Source organism: Rhea americana, unplaced genomic scaffold (assembly GCF_003343005.1).
Source record: "Rhea americana isolate MKP2758 unplaced genomic scaffold, rheAme1 scaffold_50, whole genome shotgun sequence".
Taxonomy (NCBI): Eukaryota; Metazoa; Chordata; class Aves; order Rheiformes; family Rheidae; genus Rhea; species Rhea americana.
In genome coordinates this window covers 4,757,642-4,781,544 of record NW_028186646.1, presented here as the reverse complement: position 1 = coordinate 4,781,544, position 23,903 = coordinate 4,757,642, and the positions used below count along the sequence as shown (strand labels likewise).

The 23,903-nt window shown below is 34.6% G+C and overlaps 1 protein-coding gene across 2 annotated transcripts in view; it reads left to right on the top strand.

Moving 5' to 3' along the window:
* The first annotated feature begins 6 nt into the window (after positions 1–6).
* UBE3C (ubiquitin protein ligase E3C) overlaps positions 7–23,903 on the top strand; it is an 83,625-nt gene continuing 59,728 nt past the window's right edge. For both annotated transcript variants that reach the window (XM_085317712.1, XM_085317711.1), the window contains exons 1-10: positions 7–149; positions 10,588–10,641; positions 13,464–13,538; positions 14,220–14,366; positions 15,560–15,675; positions 17,533–17,690; positions 19,617–19,770; positions 20,538–20,758; positions 21,117–21,271; positions 23,306–23,493. In XM_085317712.1, coding sequence (XP_085173838.1) covers positions 84–149; positions 10,588–10,641; positions 13,464–13,538; positions 14,220–14,366; positions 15,560–15,675; positions 17,533–17,690; positions 19,617–19,770; positions 20,538–20,758; positions 21,117–21,271; positions 23,306–23,493 — 1,334 coding nt within the window. In that variant the 5' untranslated portion in view covers positions 7–83. The remainder of the gene's footprint in view (positions 150–10,587; positions 10,642–13,463; positions 13,539–14,219; positions 14,367–15,559; positions 15,676–17,532; positions 17,691–19,616; positions 19,771–20,537; positions 20,759–21,116; positions 21,272–23,305; positions 23,494–23,903) is intronic.

Here is a 23,903-nt window from a genome sequence, read left to right as displayed (position 1 = left end):
CGGCTCGCCGCTGCGGGCGGCGCCCCCGTGGCGGTGTCAGCTCGGGGGCCGCGCCGCCGCTCCCGATGGGATAAGCTGTAAACATGTTCAGCTTCGAAGGGGATTTCAAAACAAGGCCCAAGGTGTCTCTCGGAGGAGCGAGCAGGAAGGTAGGCTCGGCCGCCGGCCTGCCTCGGCTTCTTTCTTCCTTTTTCCTTTTTCTGTCCTGCCTTTATCCCCATCGTTATTTTTATCATTGGGCCTTCAAAAATGGGAGCAGCTATGACTAAGGATTAATGGGGGAAAATCCTCCCCTCGTGATGATGTGTTTATCTGTGATCTCCCCGGCTCTGATTTTTTTTTTTTTTTAATTATTACTTTTTAAATCGGGCCACAGGCACCGTGCCGGGCTCGCAGCGTAGTGAGCGTCGTGGGAGGCCAGGACACGTCTCCTGAGCTCGTCCCCCGCCTCCGCGGGGCTGCTGTGGCTGGGCCCCCCGGGTGGGCCCTTGGGCTCCGCGGTGAGTGAGGGAAGGAGCCGGAGACTTGCCGGCGTTTCTCGCCAAGGAAAAGTGCGGCGAGAGGCCGGCGAGCAGCGTGCCTCGCTGCGGGAGCGGGGAGGAAGAGCCTCACGAAGCTGGAGGTCGATGCAAATTAAGGGGAAGGCTTCCCCCAGAGGAGTGAAGGTTGACAGGTCGCGGGTTGAGCTTTTCTCGTGTTAGCTTTACGTTCAGTCAACTTGCGGTGTGCAGAGGGAGTAGCTCTACCAGGCTATTGAGTCTTCTGATGTTTATTGCTGAAAAAAGAAGCTAAATGGCTTAGATCTTGCCGATCGGGTAGTCATACCTTTAGTGGGCCGCAGAAGGGCATAAAGCTATTGAGGAGCAGCGTGAATGACCAAGTGTTTTTAGCAGGGCCTTGATTTTAAGGGACACTTTGATTCCTCAGTAAAGTATTAGTTCCTCTTGTTTATCATTAAACATCATTCTGTGGTGGGAAGCTATCTGTCGTTTTCATTAATATTGTTGAACCTTAATGGAAGTAAAAAAAGATGTTATTGTGCATTATAAGCAGACTCATTTATCTGCAGCTTCTAACAACTAAAATACTGTACTACATGGTATTAAAACCACAGTGCAGTTTGCTTTTTGGTGTCTTCTGTTGTATATTTCATTAAACAGAATGTGTAGCGGAACTATATTTAATTTGTTCAATTTTTCATCTTAATCATCTTCTGATAATCCTAAGCCATGTCTGTTCATTAGACTTCGTGTGTTACATTAGTCAAAAATAGACTAAATATTTCCTAGTTGAAATGGGAATTGGCAGAACATGTCCTGGTCCTCAGATAATCGTTTTAGATACTTTGCAACTTTTGTCATCAGCTTACTAATAGTGCTGCTTTCAGAACTTGTTTCCTGCTCCAGAAATAAACAACCATTGTATCTTCTGCTGCACTTACTGATCTGATGAAAATTGCAGCAAAATTTTCTGTCATAATTATTTATTCTTCTGTATTTTAATTATGTGGGACAAATTTGTTAAACTTACGCAGGTATAAAGATAAATATACAATGGCAAATGTTAAAACATACAGAATGTGGAAACCAAAATTGATGGGTAGCTTTAATTCCATCAAATACAAACGCTGTGTTTCCTGATCAGGTTGATAATGGCTTGTCAGCGATTTTGCATGGGTACTCTGAAGTGCTTGTGCTGTATCAGTGGAATAAAATTAGTCCCGGTTTTGAACATTCTGATTATGGGCATCGCAGAAAGATCTTGGAATAACTGCTTGTTTTCCAAAACTTTATGCAGTACTAGTGAAAGAATTTATTTAAATGGTATTAAGAATTTATTTTAAAAATGCAGTTTACTTGATTTTTTTTTTATGTAAACATACGATGGCAGAGGTTAATGTAGCAAATGTTTGAGTTCATGAATTTCTTATTTTATTATCCTGTGTCATAGGCTTTTTGTGATCATTTTTCTCTTACTGTAGGTTTCAGTTTTACAGAAAGCTGGATTCTAAAATGTTTCCATTCAGCTTATTGTGTGCATAGAAATAATAAGTTATTTTTGAACTTCACCACCACCTCTCTCTTTCTCTCTCTCTCTCTCTCTATATATATATATATATATGTATACACACACACACACACACACACACACACACACATATATATTTTAAAGAAAGATACAATATAAAAGTTCCAACTCTGAAAATCTGCCAGACAAATTGGGGCACCTCTACAGTGCTCCATTAGAGTTAGCTGCATGCTTAGTACTGCCTGTTTTGGTTCAGTTGGTGGAATAAAGCACCACTCAGAAATAGTATCATAATCTGTATGCAGGGAGTTTAGTGCTAGGAATAACCCTTTGCTTGACTGGGTGAAGTCTCCCAACCTCTATTGCCCTGTATAGCTACATTATCAAAACCTTCCCCATGTAAAGGCATGTACTCTGGTTTAAGAGCCCAGTCAGCGCTAAAGATGCTAGCAGTGATCCTGATGTGGATGCAACTACACCAAAATAAACCATCAGCAAAAATGACTACTAGGCAGTGGTTTTTGCAAATGTAACTGCAGCAGCAAAAAATAACTTTACTGGTCATGGATCACATGTGTTGATACTCCCATCCAACACTGCTGTATATGTCTGTAGTGTAGACATACTTAGGCCTCATGACAGTTAACTTTATCAAGTTCTATTAGTTCAGGCTCGATGATAAAACTGTACTTCTCTCTAAAATTGGACTTGGGGAGGCAGTGACAATGGCAGTTAGAAAAATTGCGATCCCAAGCAAAATGTCTGTGAGTTTATAAAGACTTAAGGTAGATCAGTTTAAATCTATTAATTTTGAAAGATGACTTTATTTAGGTTTTCCAACCTAAGAAGTGCCTCTTTTACTTATTTTAAAAAATGTAATATAGTTTGTGATTGCTAACAGCTTTCCTAACCAAAGGTACTACATCTAGTATGCTTTTTCACCACTAATATTTAGGGTATTTTTGAATGATGAAATTAGATAACTTCAGTTTTGTTTTTACACTATTTGCATCTTATGTTCATGTGATAGTTTCAATTGTGGATTCTGTAGAAAATCATTTAAATCCAACTAACCTTTTTGCCAAATAAGATACTTTTTGAATAGATTTTCATTTATTTTTGTTAAAATGCTAGATTGCAAAGTATTTTTTTCTCAAAGTGACTATCCATAACTCTGTTCCTTTCAGAACATTGTTGTAACATTTTAATGTTACATAGTAAATAAATATGGGTATAGATAATATTACCTATTTTTGGAGTTTTCCCTACATATCTACTTTAACAAATAATTCTGCTAATTAATTGGACTATTTGTATTAGTTCTGTGTTTGTTTGGGGGAATACTTTATTTTATTTGCAATATGATGATTATTTTTTTAAATTATTTTTTGGCAATAATTGTCACCTTCAAAACATTCTGATTCCCTTCTTTATGAATCTCTTCAAAAATTATTTTCAGATTTAGTTTTTATTTTCACTGCCAAAACCTTAAAAAAACCCCAAAACTTCTGAAGGAAGACAGCCTCTAAAATTAATAATATTATTGGGATTCAGTACAGGAATATCTTGAATGAGTTGTGGATTTTTTTGTACATGGCAGTTATTGTTGCCTAAGAACTTGTGGCTGCAGAATTTCCATGGTGTGTTGGGCAAGAAAAAGAGATACCTCCAAAGAGTTGGTTTGGGGACCAATTAATTTTAAGTTCATTGGAAGAGACGGTCCTGCTCCTGAGTGGTTCCCACCCCATCCTTCATGTCCCATGTAGCAGTCATGTTACTTCAGAGTGGATTGAAGCAGCTTGCTGATTTGATCCAAGGTTAGTGTTTTTGGGGGGGTGAGGTGGGGCAAGCTTTCCCTCAGAGCAGGGAGCTGGTGTCATTCAGCCTTTAGCTGCGCCATGCCTGGGCTGCGTCAAGAAAGGGGCAGGCACACGGTGCCGTCAGGGCGGAGAGTAGCACCATCCCTTTTGGGGGCACCTTGCACTTGTCACTAATTTGTCGTGAAGTTGGACTCCTGGTGGCATGGTGCAGTATCTGCTTAACCTTTTAAGATTGATTTGGTAAGAGCAGGCCTACTGTTCCGTTACTAAATTTACCAGCATTAAGAATAACATGATGCACCAGTCCTTAAGTACATGTATGTAGGCATATCCCTGTGTCTTTACTGGGGTTTATAGAGACCTCTGTCGCTCTGCATTACTTGTTTAGATGATGAAATGTTGTAACAGTATCTTGTATGCATTTTGCAGGAGGAATTATTCAAAGAGTTCTATCAAGTTAAATTTATCCAACAATCTAAAAACCTTAAAGACTTGCTTTTGTAAATCCCAAGACTATTTGAAATTGTGTTATAATTAAAAACAGATCTAAATGAGATAGTTTTTAAAAATCTTCCTTTTTCAGGAATTTGTAATAGATGAGTCAACACTGAAACGGAAACTGGTTTCACTGAGTTTCTTTCTGTTTTTTGTTCTTGTGGGAAGACATGGGAAATTACTAATGTATAAATAATCCATCTTTATTTCAAAGATTCTTTTTTTTTAATATGGGACATTTTTAATATCAACAGACTTTGGGAACTGAAGTTGCTTGATTATTGCATTTCAATATTTACTGGAATAACTCCTTAAATTAATAGCATAACATTAAGCATGATACCCCTGTGTATTGTTTTTTTCCCCTCTTAACAGAAGTGCAGAGGAGGAACTCCGGAAGCACTTTGTTTGCTGTCTGTTTGTTACTACACATGAAGTAACTTATTGTGGACTAGACAGAAATTAGTGATATTAAAATAAGCTATAAGATTCCCGGTGTGTAGTGAGATCTGCATAGTGTGGGAATTACTTACGATGAATAGGTATCTATAAGATATAAGCGATTATGGGATGAATTTAAAAATAGTTAGAGAATATAATGCTGTAAAACAATGACAGTCAGTAGGAAACTATATAATTAATACATACTACGTTCTTGCAGTTTTTTCCTCATTCAGTAAAATTTAACATTCTCCGCATGTGAATGGAAGCTACAAATGATGGAGTCATAGTTAGATGATGGGAGTTGTTACACTGTAAACTGTTCTCCTTAGTTATGTGAGACTTCCTCACATTCAAACCTGGGATTTCTACTCTCGTAGATACATATATTTTTTTTATCCTGGTTGCTTCTGAAAAAAAGCAGAACTGTCATGACATGGAAAATGTACATCTGAAAAATCATGATATAGACAAAACAGGAATAAATTTAAAAGCAACGTATGCATTTCAGTTGGCATGTAGAGACTCGTCAAGTCCTGATACCACTGTGTCTGGCTTTGTGACCACCATGATAAAGGTGGTTCCAGATATTCTTAACATCCTAAGGTAAAATTTGGGCTAACATGCTAAGATGTTTCCTTGCAAACACTATGTCATTGATTTCAGTGAGGCTATGCTTCCCCAAGACAAATGTCACTTCCTGACAATGTTTTAAATACCTTAAAATACCTTCTGGAAGATGGTCTTCTATACATGCATAACCTTAACTATGATCTAAATAGTCAGAAATGTAAAGAGTCACCAACTGTTTTCCAACAGAATTTTTCAAGCTGTTAAACCTGTTTTATTGAGACTATTCAGCTGTGTGTTGAGTGGATTTTAAAAATTGTCCAGGGTCAGTTCTGGACATTTTTTTTCTCTTGTTAAATGGTAAGTTTCCTTGAATATTCAGAAGAGCCAGTTGAGGTGGAGTTTAACTGGCCTAAAATAGTGTTACGAAAAAAAAAAAAAAAACACAATTGGGAGGGAATCTCCCAATGTCCAAATGTATTCTTTACAAATAGGTGCTACAAAATCTTTTTTTTTTTTTTTTTTTTTTTTTTTTTTTTTTTCCCCAAATTGCACTGGTCGCCACCTTTGTTTTGGAAATTACTACTGATTTTATGTGATTCAAGGTAAATTCAGTTGAAAATTCATGGCCTTATTTGAAAAGCAATAACAAAAAAAAGGCCTGAATTTCTGGCTTTGTAGATAAAATTATAATTCTCTTCAACAGGTAAAAGATCAAGTGCTTATTTGTTTTTGTTTTCTCTTGCCACAAAAATTTCCTAAAAGTCATGGTTGTATTTTATATGATCTATTGTTGCATTAAATATAATAACATTGTCAGCTTAAAAACCCCAAACTCTACATTTTACAAGGAAATCTCAAATATGTATTAGTAATACTTCATTGTTAACATTTCCTTTTTTGCTTCAAGATATTTTTGTTTAGTTTTTTTTAATGTGCTTACTGTTTAAATAGTATCAGAAAATAATTACTCACTTTCGCCTTTGCACCTAGCAGATCTAGATTTTAAACTTACTAACATGGCGTTAAGATGTCTTCACTAATGTGACTCTTCAGGAATGTTTAATTTTGTATCTTAAAAAATGAATAAATATTAGGAGTATTTGCAGAATTTTAATTATATTTATATTTTTTCTTAATCTGAATTTTGATCCAAAAGCGCTAAAAGTGTGTTAACGCTTGTAATGTGAGGTGCAAAAGTGCCAGACAGAAAGAAATGTAGTTCATACATTTGTTTCATGTTATTCAGTCTTTTTGTAGGATATTTAAGGACAAAGAGTTGTGTAAACATATGTTTACAGCAAAATTATATATTCAGAAAAATGAGAAAACAGTTCTAATTCAAAATTTCTTATTCATTATCTATTAAATTGGTGTTTTTGATAGTTATGTAGTACATTTCCATTGTTGTATTTTTTTTTAGATATTACTGTTTTCACTACTTGGTATGTTACAGCACTGGTGCAGCTTTGAGCCATGCCATAATGAATAATACTATACGTACCTGTTTTATCCTGATGTATAAATGAACATTATAGATGTTACTTAAAATTTCTTTGACAGTAATTACAAACTTTCTGTTTATGTACTGTCCTCCATCTGGTTCCTTTTTCACCTTTCTGTCATATTCTTTGTGTCATCATCTATAATACCACGTTCCATTTTGCTGTCACATGCTGTATCTTTGCTTTCTTATTTCTTTGTGTCATGCCTCATGTATTTGGTGAGGAATACTTCTCCGATTGGGCTTTCCATGATCCCGCGCTTTGTGTCCCAGAGCCAGGCTAAAGACAGTAGAAAGACGACCAAAATCCTCTGTTGGAGGAAGGAGCATATAGGAGAGAGTGTGTTAATAATATACTAAATGCTGTGTGAAACAGACAGCGTGTTCCATGTCCTGTTCTGTGGAGGTCAAGTTTCTGAAGGAAAGAAGATTAAGCCGTAGGAAATGACAGGAATTAGATTCAATAAATGGCTTTCCACTCCTGAGTGAGGATTGGGGGTGTCAAGACAAGCTGATGCGTCTTTCCCCCCCAGATTTTTTGCATACAATATGGTAGACTTGATGTCTGCCTTTTTCTGTACCTCGGAAGGAAGATGTCTGTCAGCCTGGGAAGAGAGGAAGGAGAACGGCATGATCACACAAAAGTGAGGCGAGGAAGATGAGGGAGTAAGAATGAGCTAGGTGTATGATTTTTGGAATCTGCCCTACGATCTTGTACTGTTGGTATCTCTGGCTATAGGTTGGACGGAAGAGGTTTTGTAACCTTGTCCAGTAGCTGTCAGCAACTGTGTGTCAGCCTAGGTGGAAGGAGTGGTCAAATATGAGTCCGTTTCAGTAATGCGACTGTCGAGCTCTGTAAGTCAGCAGCCAGTCGCAAAGACTGTGCATCTCTGGGTTTTACAACAGCTAAGGCATTTAGCTGTAGCCTCTTTCGCTAGTCTGTTTGTTAAGAGACAGGTGGGGAGAATTTCAGGGATGACTGCATTTGGCTGTCTTTAAGAAATAAATCTGTTAGAATACCGTTTGTAGGTGGACAAGATTATTTCATAGTTCATCTGTCTCCCATAAGAGGTTTATTTTCTATTATATATTTACTGTTATTTTTTAATATCTGAAGTGAGCTATCATCATCAAAAATACTTTTCTTGCCTTTAATTTGTATATGTTCTTTAATCTTATTGGAAGTTCTAGTCTGTGATTGTTTTAACCTGTATGTTTGTCTTACGAACAACAAGAACAGAATCCTTTGACCTGTATTAATTTTTGTAGTTGGATTGTACTTACCTGAGTATTTCGTTCTTTGTTCTTTGTCGTCCTAAGGCAGTTCTACTCTGTTTAATTTAAACTCTCACAAGTCAGTGGTGGTGTTGTGTTGTTTTTTTTTTTTTTTTTTTTTTTTAACTAATCCACTTTAAGAAACTACATTTTTAGTCAGTATTGTATACTTGCTTAGAGTACTTGTAAAAACAAAAACAAAAAACAAACAACTAAAAAAAAAAAAGTGATGTACATAGCGACAGTGCTTCAAAGAGATGAGACTGTTGAAAGCTGATGATACAGTAAGTGAGAACAAGCTACTCTCTTACCTCTTTCTGTGTCCCCCCAAATACAAAAAATTACTTTGTTCTAGTAAGCTCTCAGGCAGTGGGGGGCTGATTTTCATTTATCTCTTAATTCATTGCATTTATTATGTCTATATTTTTTTCATGCCATTCTCATCTCCACTCACATTTAACAATTTGACGCTGACAGATAAGTTTTTCATTTTCTTTATGGTCTTCAGATTTTCTTTCAGATCAGCTCTGAAGTGTAAGATATTTCAAATTTGGCAACATGTTTCCAAGTGGAAATGTTCTCTTAAATGGCTCTGCCTGCAGAATGAAACTCTCTGAGAACATGGAAGAGATGTTTTTATGTTCATTTCTAAACAGGAAAATTTTACTAACTTTTGTAATGCATAGGATATTAGTTGTTGAAAAAGAAGTAATCTCTTAAAAAATAAAAAAGTCCTGAATTTTTTTGGGTCATCTGTTGATTTTTTTTCTTAAATGTCTTATTTATCAGTTTGTTTCTTGTAATGTCAAAATCTTCTACGCTATTGCTCAGACCCGAGCCTTTCTTTTTTTCTTGACTTTAGATGGATTGTTTTATATATAAACTTTGTTATGATCCGTTTTTACTGTTTAACACATGGAGAAAAACTGCCTTTAGAGAGCAATAGCTATACTTAGTGGTGTCTTTGACCATAAGACACCACTTTAGAGGAAAAGATGGTTAACGTTCTTGTGATATTTTTTTCCGTTATGCTTGCTCCAGTAAATGATATGAAATACTTACAAATCCGATTTAAAATTCCTTTTTTGCTTCTATTTTTTTCCCTTTTCACACCTTCATTGTGTTCTTGCTAAAGTATTTTGTATGATAATGAAACTGGGGGGTGCATCATGACTGTCTTACCGTCTCTGTATCTTCAAGAAAAAATGCAATAGCGTTTTGCCTCAAAGGAGGTGTTAAGAATGTGGCATTTGTACCAAGACTTCAGTTTTTATATCTGCATAGAGGCGTTGAAAATATTCCAGCACAGTTGTTTTAGATGTGGTTAAATATTTTATAAACATTTATTTGCCAACTTCAAGCTTAATTTCATATGTTTAGATACAGTAGGTTTTCTGCTTGTGTGTTTTTTATTTTCTTCTATAGACTGGTAAGTACATAGGAAGAAAAAGGAAGTTATATGTAGTGGGAGCAAAAAAAGAAAACGGATTCCTTAAATAAGCAAAAAAAAAAATCCTTAAGTAAACTGTATATTTTAGACTAGATTTGCGAGTTGTCAGAGTCCTTTCAATGCTTATTGTCTGCAGTAGGAGCTGAGTACTCTGCATAAAAGGGGATTCCTGTGTTTATTTCCTTGGAAACAACACAGACTCATCCAGTAAGAGATTCTTCCAAATAAAGCACTGTTAACATTTTGTGATCGATGTGTAGAGATTAAATATTGTGGCTTAAAAGCTAATGCACATTTTTTTTTATTGTAGTGATATTGTCATTATAAGTCCTCATGAATACTTCAGTATTCTTTTTTTTCTTTGTATTAGAGGAACCATTCGCCTGGAAGTTCAGCTTATAGCCTTAATTTCAAAATGTCAAAAGAAAAAAAAATGTTTCTATTTCCTTTATATAAATAAATTTTGACATCTTTCAGAACAAATTTGGAGAAAAGGATGATTAAATATAGGAACTTAATGCTTTTTGTGAGTAAGACAAAAGCATAGGACTTGGACAGTATGCAGTTGCTTTCAATGTGCTGCAACTTGCTTTATGCATCTAGGCCAGTGGCATAACTCCAAGCAAGTAAGACATTCAACCATTTGGAAGTATGTGGTAGGATTGGGGACCTTCCTAAGTGTCAGCTCCCCTATTTGTAATTGGGTCATGTTTACCTAGATTATTGGGATGCAGAAGACAACCTGAACAGAGATCTGTACAGTTGGCTGTTGTTTGGTTGTCTCTTTTTTTCCATAGCCTTCTCCCATTACTCTACGTTTGAGTGTGCGGTGGTACATATCACAGGTGTTTGTTAGTGCACAAAATTACTAACAGTTATTTTTCTTGTGTGGTATGTCTTACCTATTATGAACCTCTCCAAAAGATAAATATGTATTGAATTTCAGTAATACTTTTGAATCATGTGTTTGAAAATGCTATAGCGTTTCTATTTGTATCTTACAGGAAGAAAAGGCTTCTCTCCTGCATCGTACTCAGGAAGAAAGGAGAAAACGGGAGGTAAAATAGAAATAGGGCTTGGAATGTAAGCGTTTGCATGCACACAGCATTTTTCTGTGATGTAGTAACATTCACAATCCAGAATTCTTTATTTTGTTGCAGTTGTACTCCCTTCAGGAATGAATGCTTTGTTTCAGTTTCCACGTTTCGTATATTCTTCCAGTGTACTGGAATCGGCAAAACTGCTTGACTGCTTTTAAGACGGTTCCCAGAAGTGATTTTCACCTCAAAAGCAAATAATTAATCATGCACTGGGTTCAAAGAGAATTTTTGTTTTTGTTTTGGTGTTCATTGGATCTAGTCTTTATTGAGAAAAGATAGCTATTTGGCCAGTAACTTTAACTTTTGCTGTGCCCATAATTCGTTGTATGGTCTTGGCAAACTGTCGTCTTCTCCTCGTTCTGCTGTGGTGTCCAGCAAGTCGCTTTCCCTAAGTTTGTACTTCAGTTCTGCAAAAGTATGATCAAGACTGATACTTCAGTGCAGTGTAAATTGCTTTGAAATAGACTGATTGCTGAGCAAAAAGTGAGAAGCAGTTGTGAGACTGCTGTGTGAGCCTTTAGGAAATCTTATATCGGCTTGTGATATAAGCTTACTACTAACAGTAATTCAGTTCAGAATAAAGCAAAGGAGAAATATGCACTGAAAGGAAAAATACCATTTTTAAAGTGTAATTGTGTTAATATAGATGGAAATGCAAAAATGAAATATAATAGTATGAAATGAATATATTCATTTTCCCACTTTAATATAAGGGGAATTTTTTTTTGATCCTGAAAAGTATATTTTAAACTTATGACTGTATAGTTTTTATGCTAATGAAGAAAGTAGGACTGTTTGTCCTTTAAAGATGTTTTGGTAGGCTGAAAGCAGGCTCGTCAGTGGCTTACTCTTGTTTGAGGACAATTACTGTCTTTTTTTTTTTTTTTTTTTCTCTCCCTTAACCTGAGTGTACTAATAAGTGTGAAATTTTTAGGATGTTACTTCAGGAACTTGTGTTATGAATTTTTGAATTTTTACTCAAATTTATGATCAGTGAGGCCTTATCAAGACATGCAAAAAGACTTTTCTGTGCTTCAAAAGCTCCTTGCCAAATACGGTTTCAGCTGCAAACTCTGTATCAGGTGCAGAGCTGACACGTGTATGTATGAATGTGTGTACACATACACACACTGTATCTCTCTCGCTATATTCCTTGCTGTATATTAGTCTTCACAAAATGAATGGTCATTCTGCAGAAGATTTTTTTTTTTTTTAAAGGATGACTCCTCTGAGAATAAAATCAGTTATAGCTTTTTAAAAAAGGCCTGTAGCAGAATCTTACCAGTGACCCCAGACTTAAAACCTTTGCAATTACAGGTCGCTAATTGACAATTATGTATTATAGGAAAAAAAAAAAAAACTGTATCTAGAGAAAAGGATAACATACCTACTTTGTAGTTGAACATTACATTTTGAGATGAAGAGATGGTGCATATGTAATTGAAACTCTCGCCTCCTTGCCCCTATACTTTGCACTTTTACTGTTAGATACTTAGGAGAGAAAAATATCCTTCAGCATATCATATTTTGGTTTTAGTTCAGACTCTAGAGTTAATTAGAGACTTTTAAGTATGAGCTTATTCAGCTAAGTTGTTTTGGGAACCTGGTTTTCAAGGAGTAATAAAACAGGCATTGGATAGCAATTGAGAAACCTTTATGATGTTTTTCTGGCCACTTCAGTTTACGTTCTTGGCCATGGAAGTTGTATATATCTGTATGGCACAATAAATTAGTAATCAAGCTTTTCAGTTTATAAGTTGCATTAAAATATTGTTGGGAAAGTTCACATACATTTTCAAAACATTTTGAGGGCCATCAAGAAAAAAAATTATGAGCTAGCGGCTCATTACAGTTCAGAAGTGGTTACTGAGATTAGAATTTGTCTTCTCAAGGCAGACTTCCCTTATTTTAGTCTTGATCTTCCTTCTTTCCCTTCCTCAACCACTGCTTTGGAGCTTTAAGTTCAGTTAACAACAATTCTATTCACTTCCCTCTTTTATCCCTTAAGAAACTGTATGAACATTGTTATAAACCTAATTAAAGTAGCTACACTTCCCTTAGATATTTATCATAATCAGATACACTGGGGGTGTTGTCAAGGGGCACTCCGAGTGCTCTTTCCATAGTTCCTGAAGCAAATTCGCTTTCTATTCTTCAGAAATGTAGTCATTGTGAAGGAATGATTTTTAGCTATAATTTCTAGCTACTGAGGAAGACTCTTAAAATGACTCATTTTATATGTCCAGCTGGAAGTAGAGGGCAAGAATTTGTTTTCATTTCTGTGTTGTGTTCCTAGTCTTCAAGCATTAAGTTTTCATTTCAGCAGCAGTATTTTCTCCAAATAATTGTTTAGGGGCATCGGAACTATATCAGGCTTATAATGCTGATACATTATTTGAGTGGAAACACCTAAGCAGGTCTTCTGTGTCAGCTGACTAATTTGTGCAGAAGGAGGAATAGTATCTTTGGGTTTGATCAACACTTGAACATTTTAGCATTAATCTCTTTCTAATAAAATCCTAGTGTGTTTATTTCTGTAATATTACATACTGATTATTAAAAATTCGTATGCAGTGATGTTAAATTTATACTTAGCAAGTGCAATTCATATTTGTAATTTTTGTATATTGAATGCAAAACCTCAGATAGATTATTTTACTGATGACTAGTATTTAATTTTCATTAAAATTATTTTTGGATGCAAATATATCTGATAAAATTGTAGAAATCAGAGTTAGGTTTCACATTGTTGATTTTGATCTTTTCATTTCATTTTACAGGAAGAAAGGCGGAGGCTGAAAAATGCAATAATAATCCAGTCATTTGTAAGGGGGTACAGGGACAGAAAACATCAAGTAAATACTTTTATATTTATTCAGAAGGGTGTAAAGCAGTTTTACTGGAAATCAGGCTTTCTTATATTTAAAAAATTCTATTGGAAATCTTTCCCTTTAGTATGCTGCGTGCTTATGAAGTGAAGATCTTTTTCCCTCTTGACATACTTTCAGTTGAGACAATATTTTAGTGGGCACTTACTCATCAAACTATGTATGTACATGAAAGTGGACTTCAGTGAAATCGCTTATTTTTGAGATGACAAAGCATATGAGAATAGTTAGGTATTCACAGTTTTCATTTACACACCAATGGAACGGGATTCTTTAGAAGTGAGATTGTAATTTAATTCAAAAGAATATTCTTTATTAACTGATGTTGGATTGGTTATTCTGAGGAAGAGTTATTTCTGTTTAAGATTGCTAATTATTGAATAAACTAGATGAAACTACGTGATGTGATAGTATTTATTTGAGAAGCATCAAATTTGTTATACGGTGTACTTTGAGTTATAGCAATTCTGGCTTTAACTATAATTTTATATATATACTTTTCAATCTCTCAACAATTATCTGTTAAATCCTTACATTACTTTGCTGGCACGAAAGATGGGAAACTGAAATGAGATTTTTAAAATTTTGCATCTCTATTTTAATTCAGAGTCATTATCGATGTGTTGATGCATATCTTCTATTTTTAAGTACTCTATCCAAAGAAGTGAATTTGATCGCTGTGCTAATTTGGCCCAATCTGGAGGAACTTCTTCCACTACTAATGGAGCTAATTTGACCCTTTTAGTTCGTCAATTACTCTTTTTCTATAGGCAGAATGAGGATTCTAAGCGTTTGGTAAGTATTGTTACATACTTTGTTCACTAATAAGTAGCTTTATAACATGCACTTTTAAGTATTCTTTTACTTAGAAGGTTTTGAAGGGATGCAAAAGAGACTTTGACCACTTCAATAAAGTCATTTTAAAATTGTGGATATTGCTGGCCTAAATTCTTCTTTGCTCTTTTGTTATTAATTTAAACAGAATGACTTAAAATCTAATTTTATGTGCACATGCATGCACACATCCCTGTCTGCACAAAAGCCTTGTAAAATCCTTTTACATAGCAGTATATGTACTATGTGCGAGTCACGTTAATGCATTAAAAATAATACACTACTTTTAGAATTACATTTTTAACAATATTTTCCAGCTGTTTCTGTGGTCGTTCCTAAGGTGTAAGGGTTTTTAATTTTTTTCCACTGATCAATAAACCTGGCATATTAATTTTAGAGTCTCTGCAGACTTCAAAATGTACAAGTAAAAATGAGTTAATGGATGTAAATAGTGGAGATTAAAGAATCATGGCTATTTAAAAAAAATTTATTCAGAATTTTCAGAATATTCAGAATTTATGCAGAAATTTATTCCTGTTGTAAAGTTATTTGTAAATGTATTTCTATACTAATTTCAGAAGTTATAATAGTGATAGTCATGTAGTTTATATTGTTTAACAAATCACTGTTTTTTCTCAATTAAATGTGATTGTCTTATTCTGTGTTTTGTAAGGCACCAAGGTATTTTATTACATAAAGGTACATATTTAATAAATATCTTTTATACACATAATATAATGTTTTATAATATAATATGATTATATATAATACTATGTCTGTGCCTGACAGAACAAGATTAATATATGACTGTATATGCTGTGGTACTGCAGCATCTGCTGAAAACTGTTTTTGTGAACATTTAAATGTGCACATTCATTCTAGTAAGCAATTACTGCAGCTGAAAGTGATGCTAATACATGAAAAGGAAATAAAATTTGTGCTCTACTGAAACATGTTGATTGAAAGAATTTAGCAAAGAAATTACTAAAGGAAAAAAGGTCAGTAAAGTTAGGAAAAGCATTGTGACCATCCTGCAACTTGTGGAAGAATAAACTACTTTATTATTTGTGAAGCCAGGGGTACTTAAAGAGAGTATGGTAATTAGCCTATTATGAATGTGAATTTCTATTAAACTTATGCATATCTTTCCCCAGATATGGATGTGTCAGAATTTAATTAAGCAGAATTCTCAATTTGTTAAGCAACTGGATGGTCCAGACAGACTTACTTGTTTATTCCAAATAAAAAGACTGTTGGGGCTGTGTTGCAGGTGAAGTTCTTTTCTTTCTCTAAACTGCTGTTTGAAAAATGCTCATAATCATGTTGGATGCTTTTTTGTTCTTTTTTTTTAATAGTAAGTGAAGTGTATATTAAATGTAAGCTTATTTCATGGAGAGGACTGTTATTGTTAAATATTTATTGGCCATAGTGTATGATACTTACTCCTATTTTAAAACAGTGGAGTGTTCTTTAGCTCCATGGACTTTCATGTTCAACATGTGCCCTGTCTAGAGTGTAAAGAGTCTACAGGTAGTAGTATCGCTAGCCGCATATGTCCAAATCAGAATGTTTTCTTGGGAACTGATAATGACTAGAGGTTGCTATCTGAGTTAGACTGTTGTCCCCAGGATATTCTTTGGATATTGCTGTTTTAGAACTAATATTATTTAAAATACTTTTTCCCTTTATTTTGAATTTAAGCAGGTGAACTACTGACTGCAGCAGTATGTTCATTATGGGTAGTGACCTTTCTTCGTGCATTTCAGAGAACCAGAGGAAGTTAAATTTATCAAAGCAACTTCAACAGCTGGCTACTAAAGTCCAGTTGTGGAAAACAATGTACTTAACAGTGTGGTAGGAACTAGTTATATTCTCCGGAGATTTACAGAAATTTTTTTTTTTTTGGAGAAACTGCTGTTTTCTTTTGATATTGAGGATTCTTCTGGAAAACTGGTGCTTTCAAATCATTGAAGCTTGTGATTTTATAATTGTTTATACTAAATATTTATGAACAGTGCAGCTGGACAGCTTGCTTGAGTAGCAAGCTTCGAATTCCGCATGCACTGGAACATAGCTGTGGTGTCACTGGAGTTAATTGTACAGTTTGACCACAGCTGGAATTGTGGTTTGTAAATGCAGGTGTATTAGTGTTCCCTCTCTGCCTTTCTGACTGGATGATGTAGGGAGAGGAAGGGAGCAAAGGGCCAGTTCCTTCAACACATAAGGAGAATGGAGGAAGAAGCTCTTTTTTACTTCATCTTGCCAGTGTAATGGTGACTGTCCCTGCTTGCTTTCTGAGGTGTTCTAACTGGCTGCAAAAACCCAGAAAGCAAGCGATGACACAGACAATCAAAATTGTTTCCCATGGGTAAGTTCAGATTCATGAGAAGCTATCGTAACAGTATGCAACATCATGGCAAAAATGGTAGTTTGATTGCAGCTACATCTGCAAAAAAAAATCATCTTTATTCTGTTTAGTGAAATAGCTTAGCTAAGGTGTCAGAATGATTTCTGCTGCTGTGTGCGTCTCTGGATGGCAGGGGAAGAATGGGCATTGTCCAGATAACTGTGCCTGTATGCCCCAAATATTAACAAATCCTTTTATTGCTAAAAAGGCTCTTAATCCATGCCATTTCTGTGGTTACAACTAGTTGTTTCATAAGTAGTTTGCTAAAGGTTTGGGGATGGTTGCTTTTTTAATACTTGAGCCTATAATCAGGATCCGGGATGTGTTATTTTGGTTACTGGAACACTGGGAAATGTCATAGATTCCAAGCCCATACTACTCTGAGGCTCTCCTGCCTTCATTTTTCATATAGGAAGTGTTGGAAAAAACTTCTCACTTCTCTTGTAATCAGTGCAGCAGTCTTCCAAACTTTTCAAGTCATTGAAAGCAAGCATTCAGTAGAATTTAAAGAGAGCGCTGTGCATAGAAACCCTAAAATCAGAATTATAATGGTGCCAGCAAAATGATTTAGCTGAACCACTGAGAACACTTGGAAACCCCAAATAAATAAGTTATTTTAAAATTAACGAAAAAAATTTGTAGCTTAAAAATTAAGAAGTGTGCATATGCCTATGCTGACATAGGAGAAATCTTATTTAATGATTTTGATTTCATTTATAGGTTATTGCAAAATTGCAATGATGACAGTCTGAATGTTGCACTTCCTATGAGAATGCTTGAGGTATTTTCATCTGAGAATACATATTTGCCAGTTTTACAAGATGTCAGCTATGTGGCAACATTAATTGAACAAATTTTGCACTACATGATTCAAAAAGGTGAGTAACTAGGAACTAGAAGTTCTGGGAGATGCTCAAAAATTGAACGGAATGTGTGATACCTGAAAACTGTGTTGTTGAATCACATTTTACCTTTACCACAGACATGATGAATTAAGTGCTGCAGAGCCAAATGCACTGATATTTTACTGGCAAAGAGAGCACTACTTGAGAAATTACTGTTCAATTTCTTTGAAAACTTTTGAATAAGCTTTAGTTGTATAAAAGTTGGACATTCTTCTGCAGCACCTCTCCCTGTAACTACTAATGATCATTTTTATAGTAAATTGGCATTAATTTTGCATCCTGTTAACAGTAGGTAGAGACACCTTAGCAAAGGGATGATGAATGAACCAGCTTTTATTTCCCTTGTGCCATCTTAAAACTTTAGCAAAACTGTTTGCGAATTCCTATCAGTACACTTGTGCAAACCTACTGAAAGTTGATGAATTGTTTAGTTGTCACTGAGATCGTGGTTTGTGTATAAGAACCTTTATTACTCATGAGATATATTTAAAAAATAATCTGTTTTTCTGATGTCATGGCTTGTGTTTGCAAGACAGGCAGATGGAGGTGAAACACAAAAGCCCTATGAAATAAGCATCTCTGATCCAGCTTCAGTGGTACAAAATGTTAAAAAGGCATCTTCAAATTTGTTTGTTAACTTTGGGGAATAATAACGCATTTTTTTTAAAGGTTTTAAACATTGTCAGGGAACTGAATCCAGGCTATCTTACCCTGTTATTGAGGATTTAGTTGTAGCTACTACATTTGGAGTTACTGTATTACGCTCTCACAAAAAGTGACTGTTACTGTGGCACATTTATTTTACATGGCAAGATATTATTTAAGTTATAGTAGCATCTGTGTTTGTCTTCACTGTTTACTATATGATTAGTATATCTTCCGAAGTACTTTTATATTTGTTCATTTAGTATAATATTTGCTCCTCACAGCTGATACATGAGAATTTATCAAGATGTTAAATTCTAGATTTTAGTCAATAAAAATCAAATTTCTAGTCATTTATAATCAAAAAGAAGCAACTGTGTGCAACTAAAAATACATTATCTCCTAATCATTTATGATGATGAATTAGTAAACAACGTCTAACCAGCTTGTATTAATATAACAGAGAGTCTTAGACTGGGCCTCTCTCTCAATGACACAGCACTACTTAGGCATTTATAGTGGTTTCTGTAGTGGTAGACCTTGTGTCTCAGAATAGGAGATCATCAAGCACAGGGAAGTTGGATTAAGGAAAAGAATGAAGTTGTAACTTTGTTCATACTTTAGTGAGATTAAAAAAAAATAGTTTTCTGATAATGGAATTCAGGTTACAGTCTATACTTGTCTTTATGGTTCAGGTGGTAATACATTTTATTACTGTGTGAGAGTGCCTTGTTTGGGAATAGTACTTGTGTTCGTCAGTCTGCTAAAGCAAGGCACTTGTAGGATTGAGACGTTCTGCCAACAGGACTCTTGGCTGTAAGATGCTGTTGTGCTTTGGAGTAGAGGGAAAAATTCATCATGTCTGAAAAGGCAGAAAATCTGCTTTCAAAAGCATTACTAGAGTTGCCTAGAGGAGAAGAGAACCTCTTTTCCTGAAATTATTGTTTAAATAAAATCAAATTATTCTCTTTATCAGCAGGAGTGGTCCATCTTGATAGTCAAACTGATTCTGTATGCAATTATCTATCTGTGATTTTATAAAAGGTTGTCTACGAAGATATTGCTTGTATGTCCTGTTAGTTATCTGATGTGACTTCGACAGTTCTCTATGTTTTAAAAAATATTTTCCTAAGTAAAATTTCATGCAATGAATTACAAGATTTTTTTAATTATAAATTTTATGTATATAAGTTGTTCTATAAATGTAAAAAAAAAAAAATACTATCTTTAAAAAGTGGTGTTTCTTATTTGTAGGCTACTACAGGTCGCTTTATTTGTTAATTAACAATAAGCTCCCATCAAGTATTGAGTATTCTGATGTTTCTCGAGTCCCTATTGCAAAAATACTTCTGGAGAATGTTCTGAAACCATTGCACTTTACATATAGCTCCTGCCCAGAAGGTGCAAGGTAAATAAAGATAATATTAGATATTTGTATAATTGTTCATTATTTTCAGAGTTACGGGCTTTATTGTTGGATGTTTATTTTTTTGATAGAGATTGAATTATTTGCAATACTAATGATTTTTTGGTAACATTGTACATAGGCAAAACAATGTAATTTCAGGTATAGTTAAAAAAAAAAAGCAATAAAATGCTGAAGAATACAATAAACAGATCATAGAGAATAACATGTATCACAGTGTGTGAGAAAGTAGAGGTGGAAAAACTTGAAGTGTAGATGACAGCAGAGACATAGCCAAGGGCAGATAAAAAGCATTTTGGAGTTAATAAGAAGTTTGTGACAGGAATTGAGGTTTATGAAGAAGAATAACTAAGTCATAGCTTACCAGGAGGAAGAGTCAGGTAGAACTTTGGTTCTATCATATATGATAGTGTTTTGTATTGAAGTAGGCTTTTGGGAGAAATACCCTGATTGAGTTTTTTAATCAATTTTACAATAAAATTTTACTTCAGAATCATTTTCTATGAGTTCATTAAAAGTTTAAAAGATAAAGTTACATATAAGATCATCAGAGATAGGATATAATACGTTCATTTTTGAGAAATTTGACACATTCGCTTCATTGGCCCAGTGTTAATGGAATGCATCTATTCTGGTTTTCTTGATGAACATATTCAACCTTGCACATTGATGACCAACCATTGCATGGATATGCTTGTGAGTAGTTCTGCTCGTATTTTCTATAAAGGCATTTCTTTTCTTTATTTCAGGCAACAGATTTTTACAGCCTTCACAGAGGAGTTTCTGGCAGCACCTTTTACAGATCAAATATTCCATTTCATCATTCCAGCGCTTGCTGATGTGCAGACCATTTTCCCTTATGAACTCTTTCTAAATGCACTATTATTAGCAGAAAGTGGATGTTCAAGAAAAAGTGATCGAGCCCCATGGCTTTTTTATTTTGTTTTAACTGTTGGAGAAACATATTTGGGTGAGAAAGTGAAATGGCCTATTCATTGGTTTTTTTTGTATTTGAGTAGTATAGTACATTTATATAAAGCATACATATGTAATAATTTTCATTGACAAGCAGAAAAGACAGTATGTAGATACAAATGTTGGAGAGATCTATTTTATTAGCTAATCTTACTTCTTACTCTTTTCATTAAAATTTACACTTGACAATCACAGAATGGTTGAGGTTGGTAGGGACTTCTGGAGAGGTCTTGTGCTATTTGGAGAAGCTTGAGTATATTGTATTTTGATCAGAAAGTTCTTGTAAAATGTATTATTTTTCTTTAGTGTAGTGTGGTCTAGCTAATGGTCCTATTTCCATGCATTTGCTATAGGATCCCTTTCAGAGGAAGGACTTCTTGTGTATTTGAGGGTACTTCAGACTTTTCTTTCTCAGTTGCCTGTGTCTACTACTGGTACAAACTGTCAAGATGCAACCAGTGATTCTGAAGATGAGGATGAAGAGATCAGTAAAATGATAACCACACCAGTAAGCAGTACAGAATTTCTTTGAATGAATTTTTATTATAGCATCAGCAAAAATAGGTAAAATCATGATCATTTTAAGTCTGCTATTTTTCTAGCTGCTTGTAGAGGGAAGAATGCCTATTTTGTTCTTTAAAGTAGATGTCTTCTATTTGCAAGTGACTGGAACTGATCCCTTATATTTAAAAACAAATACTCAAAGCTCTTAATATAGTCAGGAATCTTCAAGTGCGGGTAGTATAACTTAGTATAACTTCCAAAGGACAGAGCTTTCATCTTTCATTAAAAAAAAAAAAAAAAAAAAAGACTCCTCTGCTTTGATTTTGTATTTTACAGAGACTATTACTCTTCATATTTTTAAGCCCCTGTTGACACTAGGTTATTGTGAAACATACTAATCTGATCTTCCAACTTAGTATTTCCATTTTTTTCTCATAAAAATATAATATATTTAACTTCAGTCTTTACCTTATGGCCTTAGCTCTCTTTTTAGCCACACTTGCTACCCTCAAAAATCTCAGAGGGCAGGACGCCTTATTTCTGTGATAATGTAGAGACTGTAGTTTTAAATGGGGTTTTTCACTGTAGTTTAAACATGAGGTTAAACACTCTCATCAAGGCTTTGAACAACCAAAGTCAGAGAGATGTCAGTCCAACAGCTTCTTACTGGCCTTTATGTAACCTCTCAAAAGCCATTCGCAAGGTATGCAGTGTGCAGTGTATCCTTGTGGAGTGTGTGAAATTTCACCATATTTTGGATTGGTATAAAAATAGTATAATTATCATAGTATGATTATTTTTCCTTTTCCCACACTGAGTTGGAAATACTAGATTTTTCTCTCAGGCATTTGTATGCCTTTGTGTCATTTTCTTGATTAAGTACTGAAAGCAAGAGCATACCAGCTATTCTAGGAGATACTATTCCAGATTTCTACTTAAATTTCCTGTTGTGTCTGAAAGATCCAACATTTTAAAGACCAGATATTAAGAGCAACTTCTGATCAGGAACCATACTGTTACTCTGGGTGAATACATGCAGCTTTTTACTTGTATGTTTTGCATGCAGTATGTTATCATTGTCCAGAAAGATTTACTGAATTAGTATGAATAACTGCTGCTTTGTCCAGTAAATAATGCATTTCCCAAATTAAAAAATATTTCCTGTTTTTTTTCTATCCACTATCTTAAGTCAGACTTCAGATATTTAATCCCCGCTCCCTCCTCCCTTTGTATAATATAAACATTGGCAGATTTTACTTATGGATTTAAAATTATTGGTGATGTTTAAGAGATGGTTAGGTAAAAACAAAGCATAAATTTCTGTTCATAGATAGCTTACTGTAATTTATAAATTAGAGAAAATCTAATACATGACTTTAATACATAATACTATTTTATTGTAATACACATTTCTCCTTCCTCTGTTCTTTTTATATTCCATATTTTCATGCATGCCTGTCCAACCAAAAACCAAGTTGCAGAAAAAAAAAACTCTTCCTTTTAAAGATACATACCTGGATAGCTTTCATCCTTTAAGGATGTTCTTTTTACATTTCTTGTATTACCCTAACACGTGTATTTGCAAACTGGTAGCTGAAAATTTTTATGTTGTTTGTTAACTCATGGGCTATAAATCTGGAAATATTGTTTGTAACTGTTGAACTTATAGAAGATATCCGTTTCTCTATATATACTGACTACTGTCACTGGGGGACAGATGAATATTCACATATTTTATGCCAGTAAATGATCTTGTTGTATTGCATCCAAGTGTAGGAGAGTGTGCTTGCATTAAAGGGAGTCTTTTCCACTGTCTTGAGTGGAAAGATTGTTACCACCCACAATGTGTGCCTATCTAAGGGTTTAAATCAGTTTTCAGATGTGATGCTTCTAGGAATATTTGAGTACACATATATGATCGTGCTTTGACTATCATACAGTAAACATTATGTTCTAGTAAAATTCTGAAGTATTTAAAGAAATGGGATTTTTTATCATTAAAAAGAACAAAGCAGATTTTTGTTTGGTGTGTTTACAGGGTGATGGGAGAATATCAGTTCAGTATATAACTGAGGAGTGTCTAAAGAAATTGGATACAAAACAACAAACAAACACTCTACTGAATATGGTTTGGAGAGATTCAGCTAGTGAGGAGGTCTTTACCTTGATGGCATCAATCTGCCACACACTAATGGTACAACACCGAATGATGGTGCCAAAAGTCAGGCAAGTATAAGTAGTTATAATGTAAAACTTCAGTAGACATAAAGTGAAGTTGCACTAGATAGACTTGATTTGGTGTTTCAAATACTCTGTGGAGGGTTTTTTTTTTTTTTTTGTTTGTTTTTTTTTTGTACAGTGTCTTCTATGATCAACTGAAATAAATAAGAATTTTAGAATTTAAATGAGAATTCCAGATACATCAGTGAGTTGATTTCTTTTGTTCATTATTCTTCCTGCCCGTTGTGCTCTCTCTGGATTGATCACTGAATCCAAAATTGTTTTGGGTTTGTTTAGTGTGTTGCAATTAAGTTAGTATTTTATCATCACATTGAATGTTACAGAAAATAGTGTTCATGATCAGAAAATCACATGCGAATGGCATTGCAAAGGTTCTTGAGAAGCAGTTTTTTCCA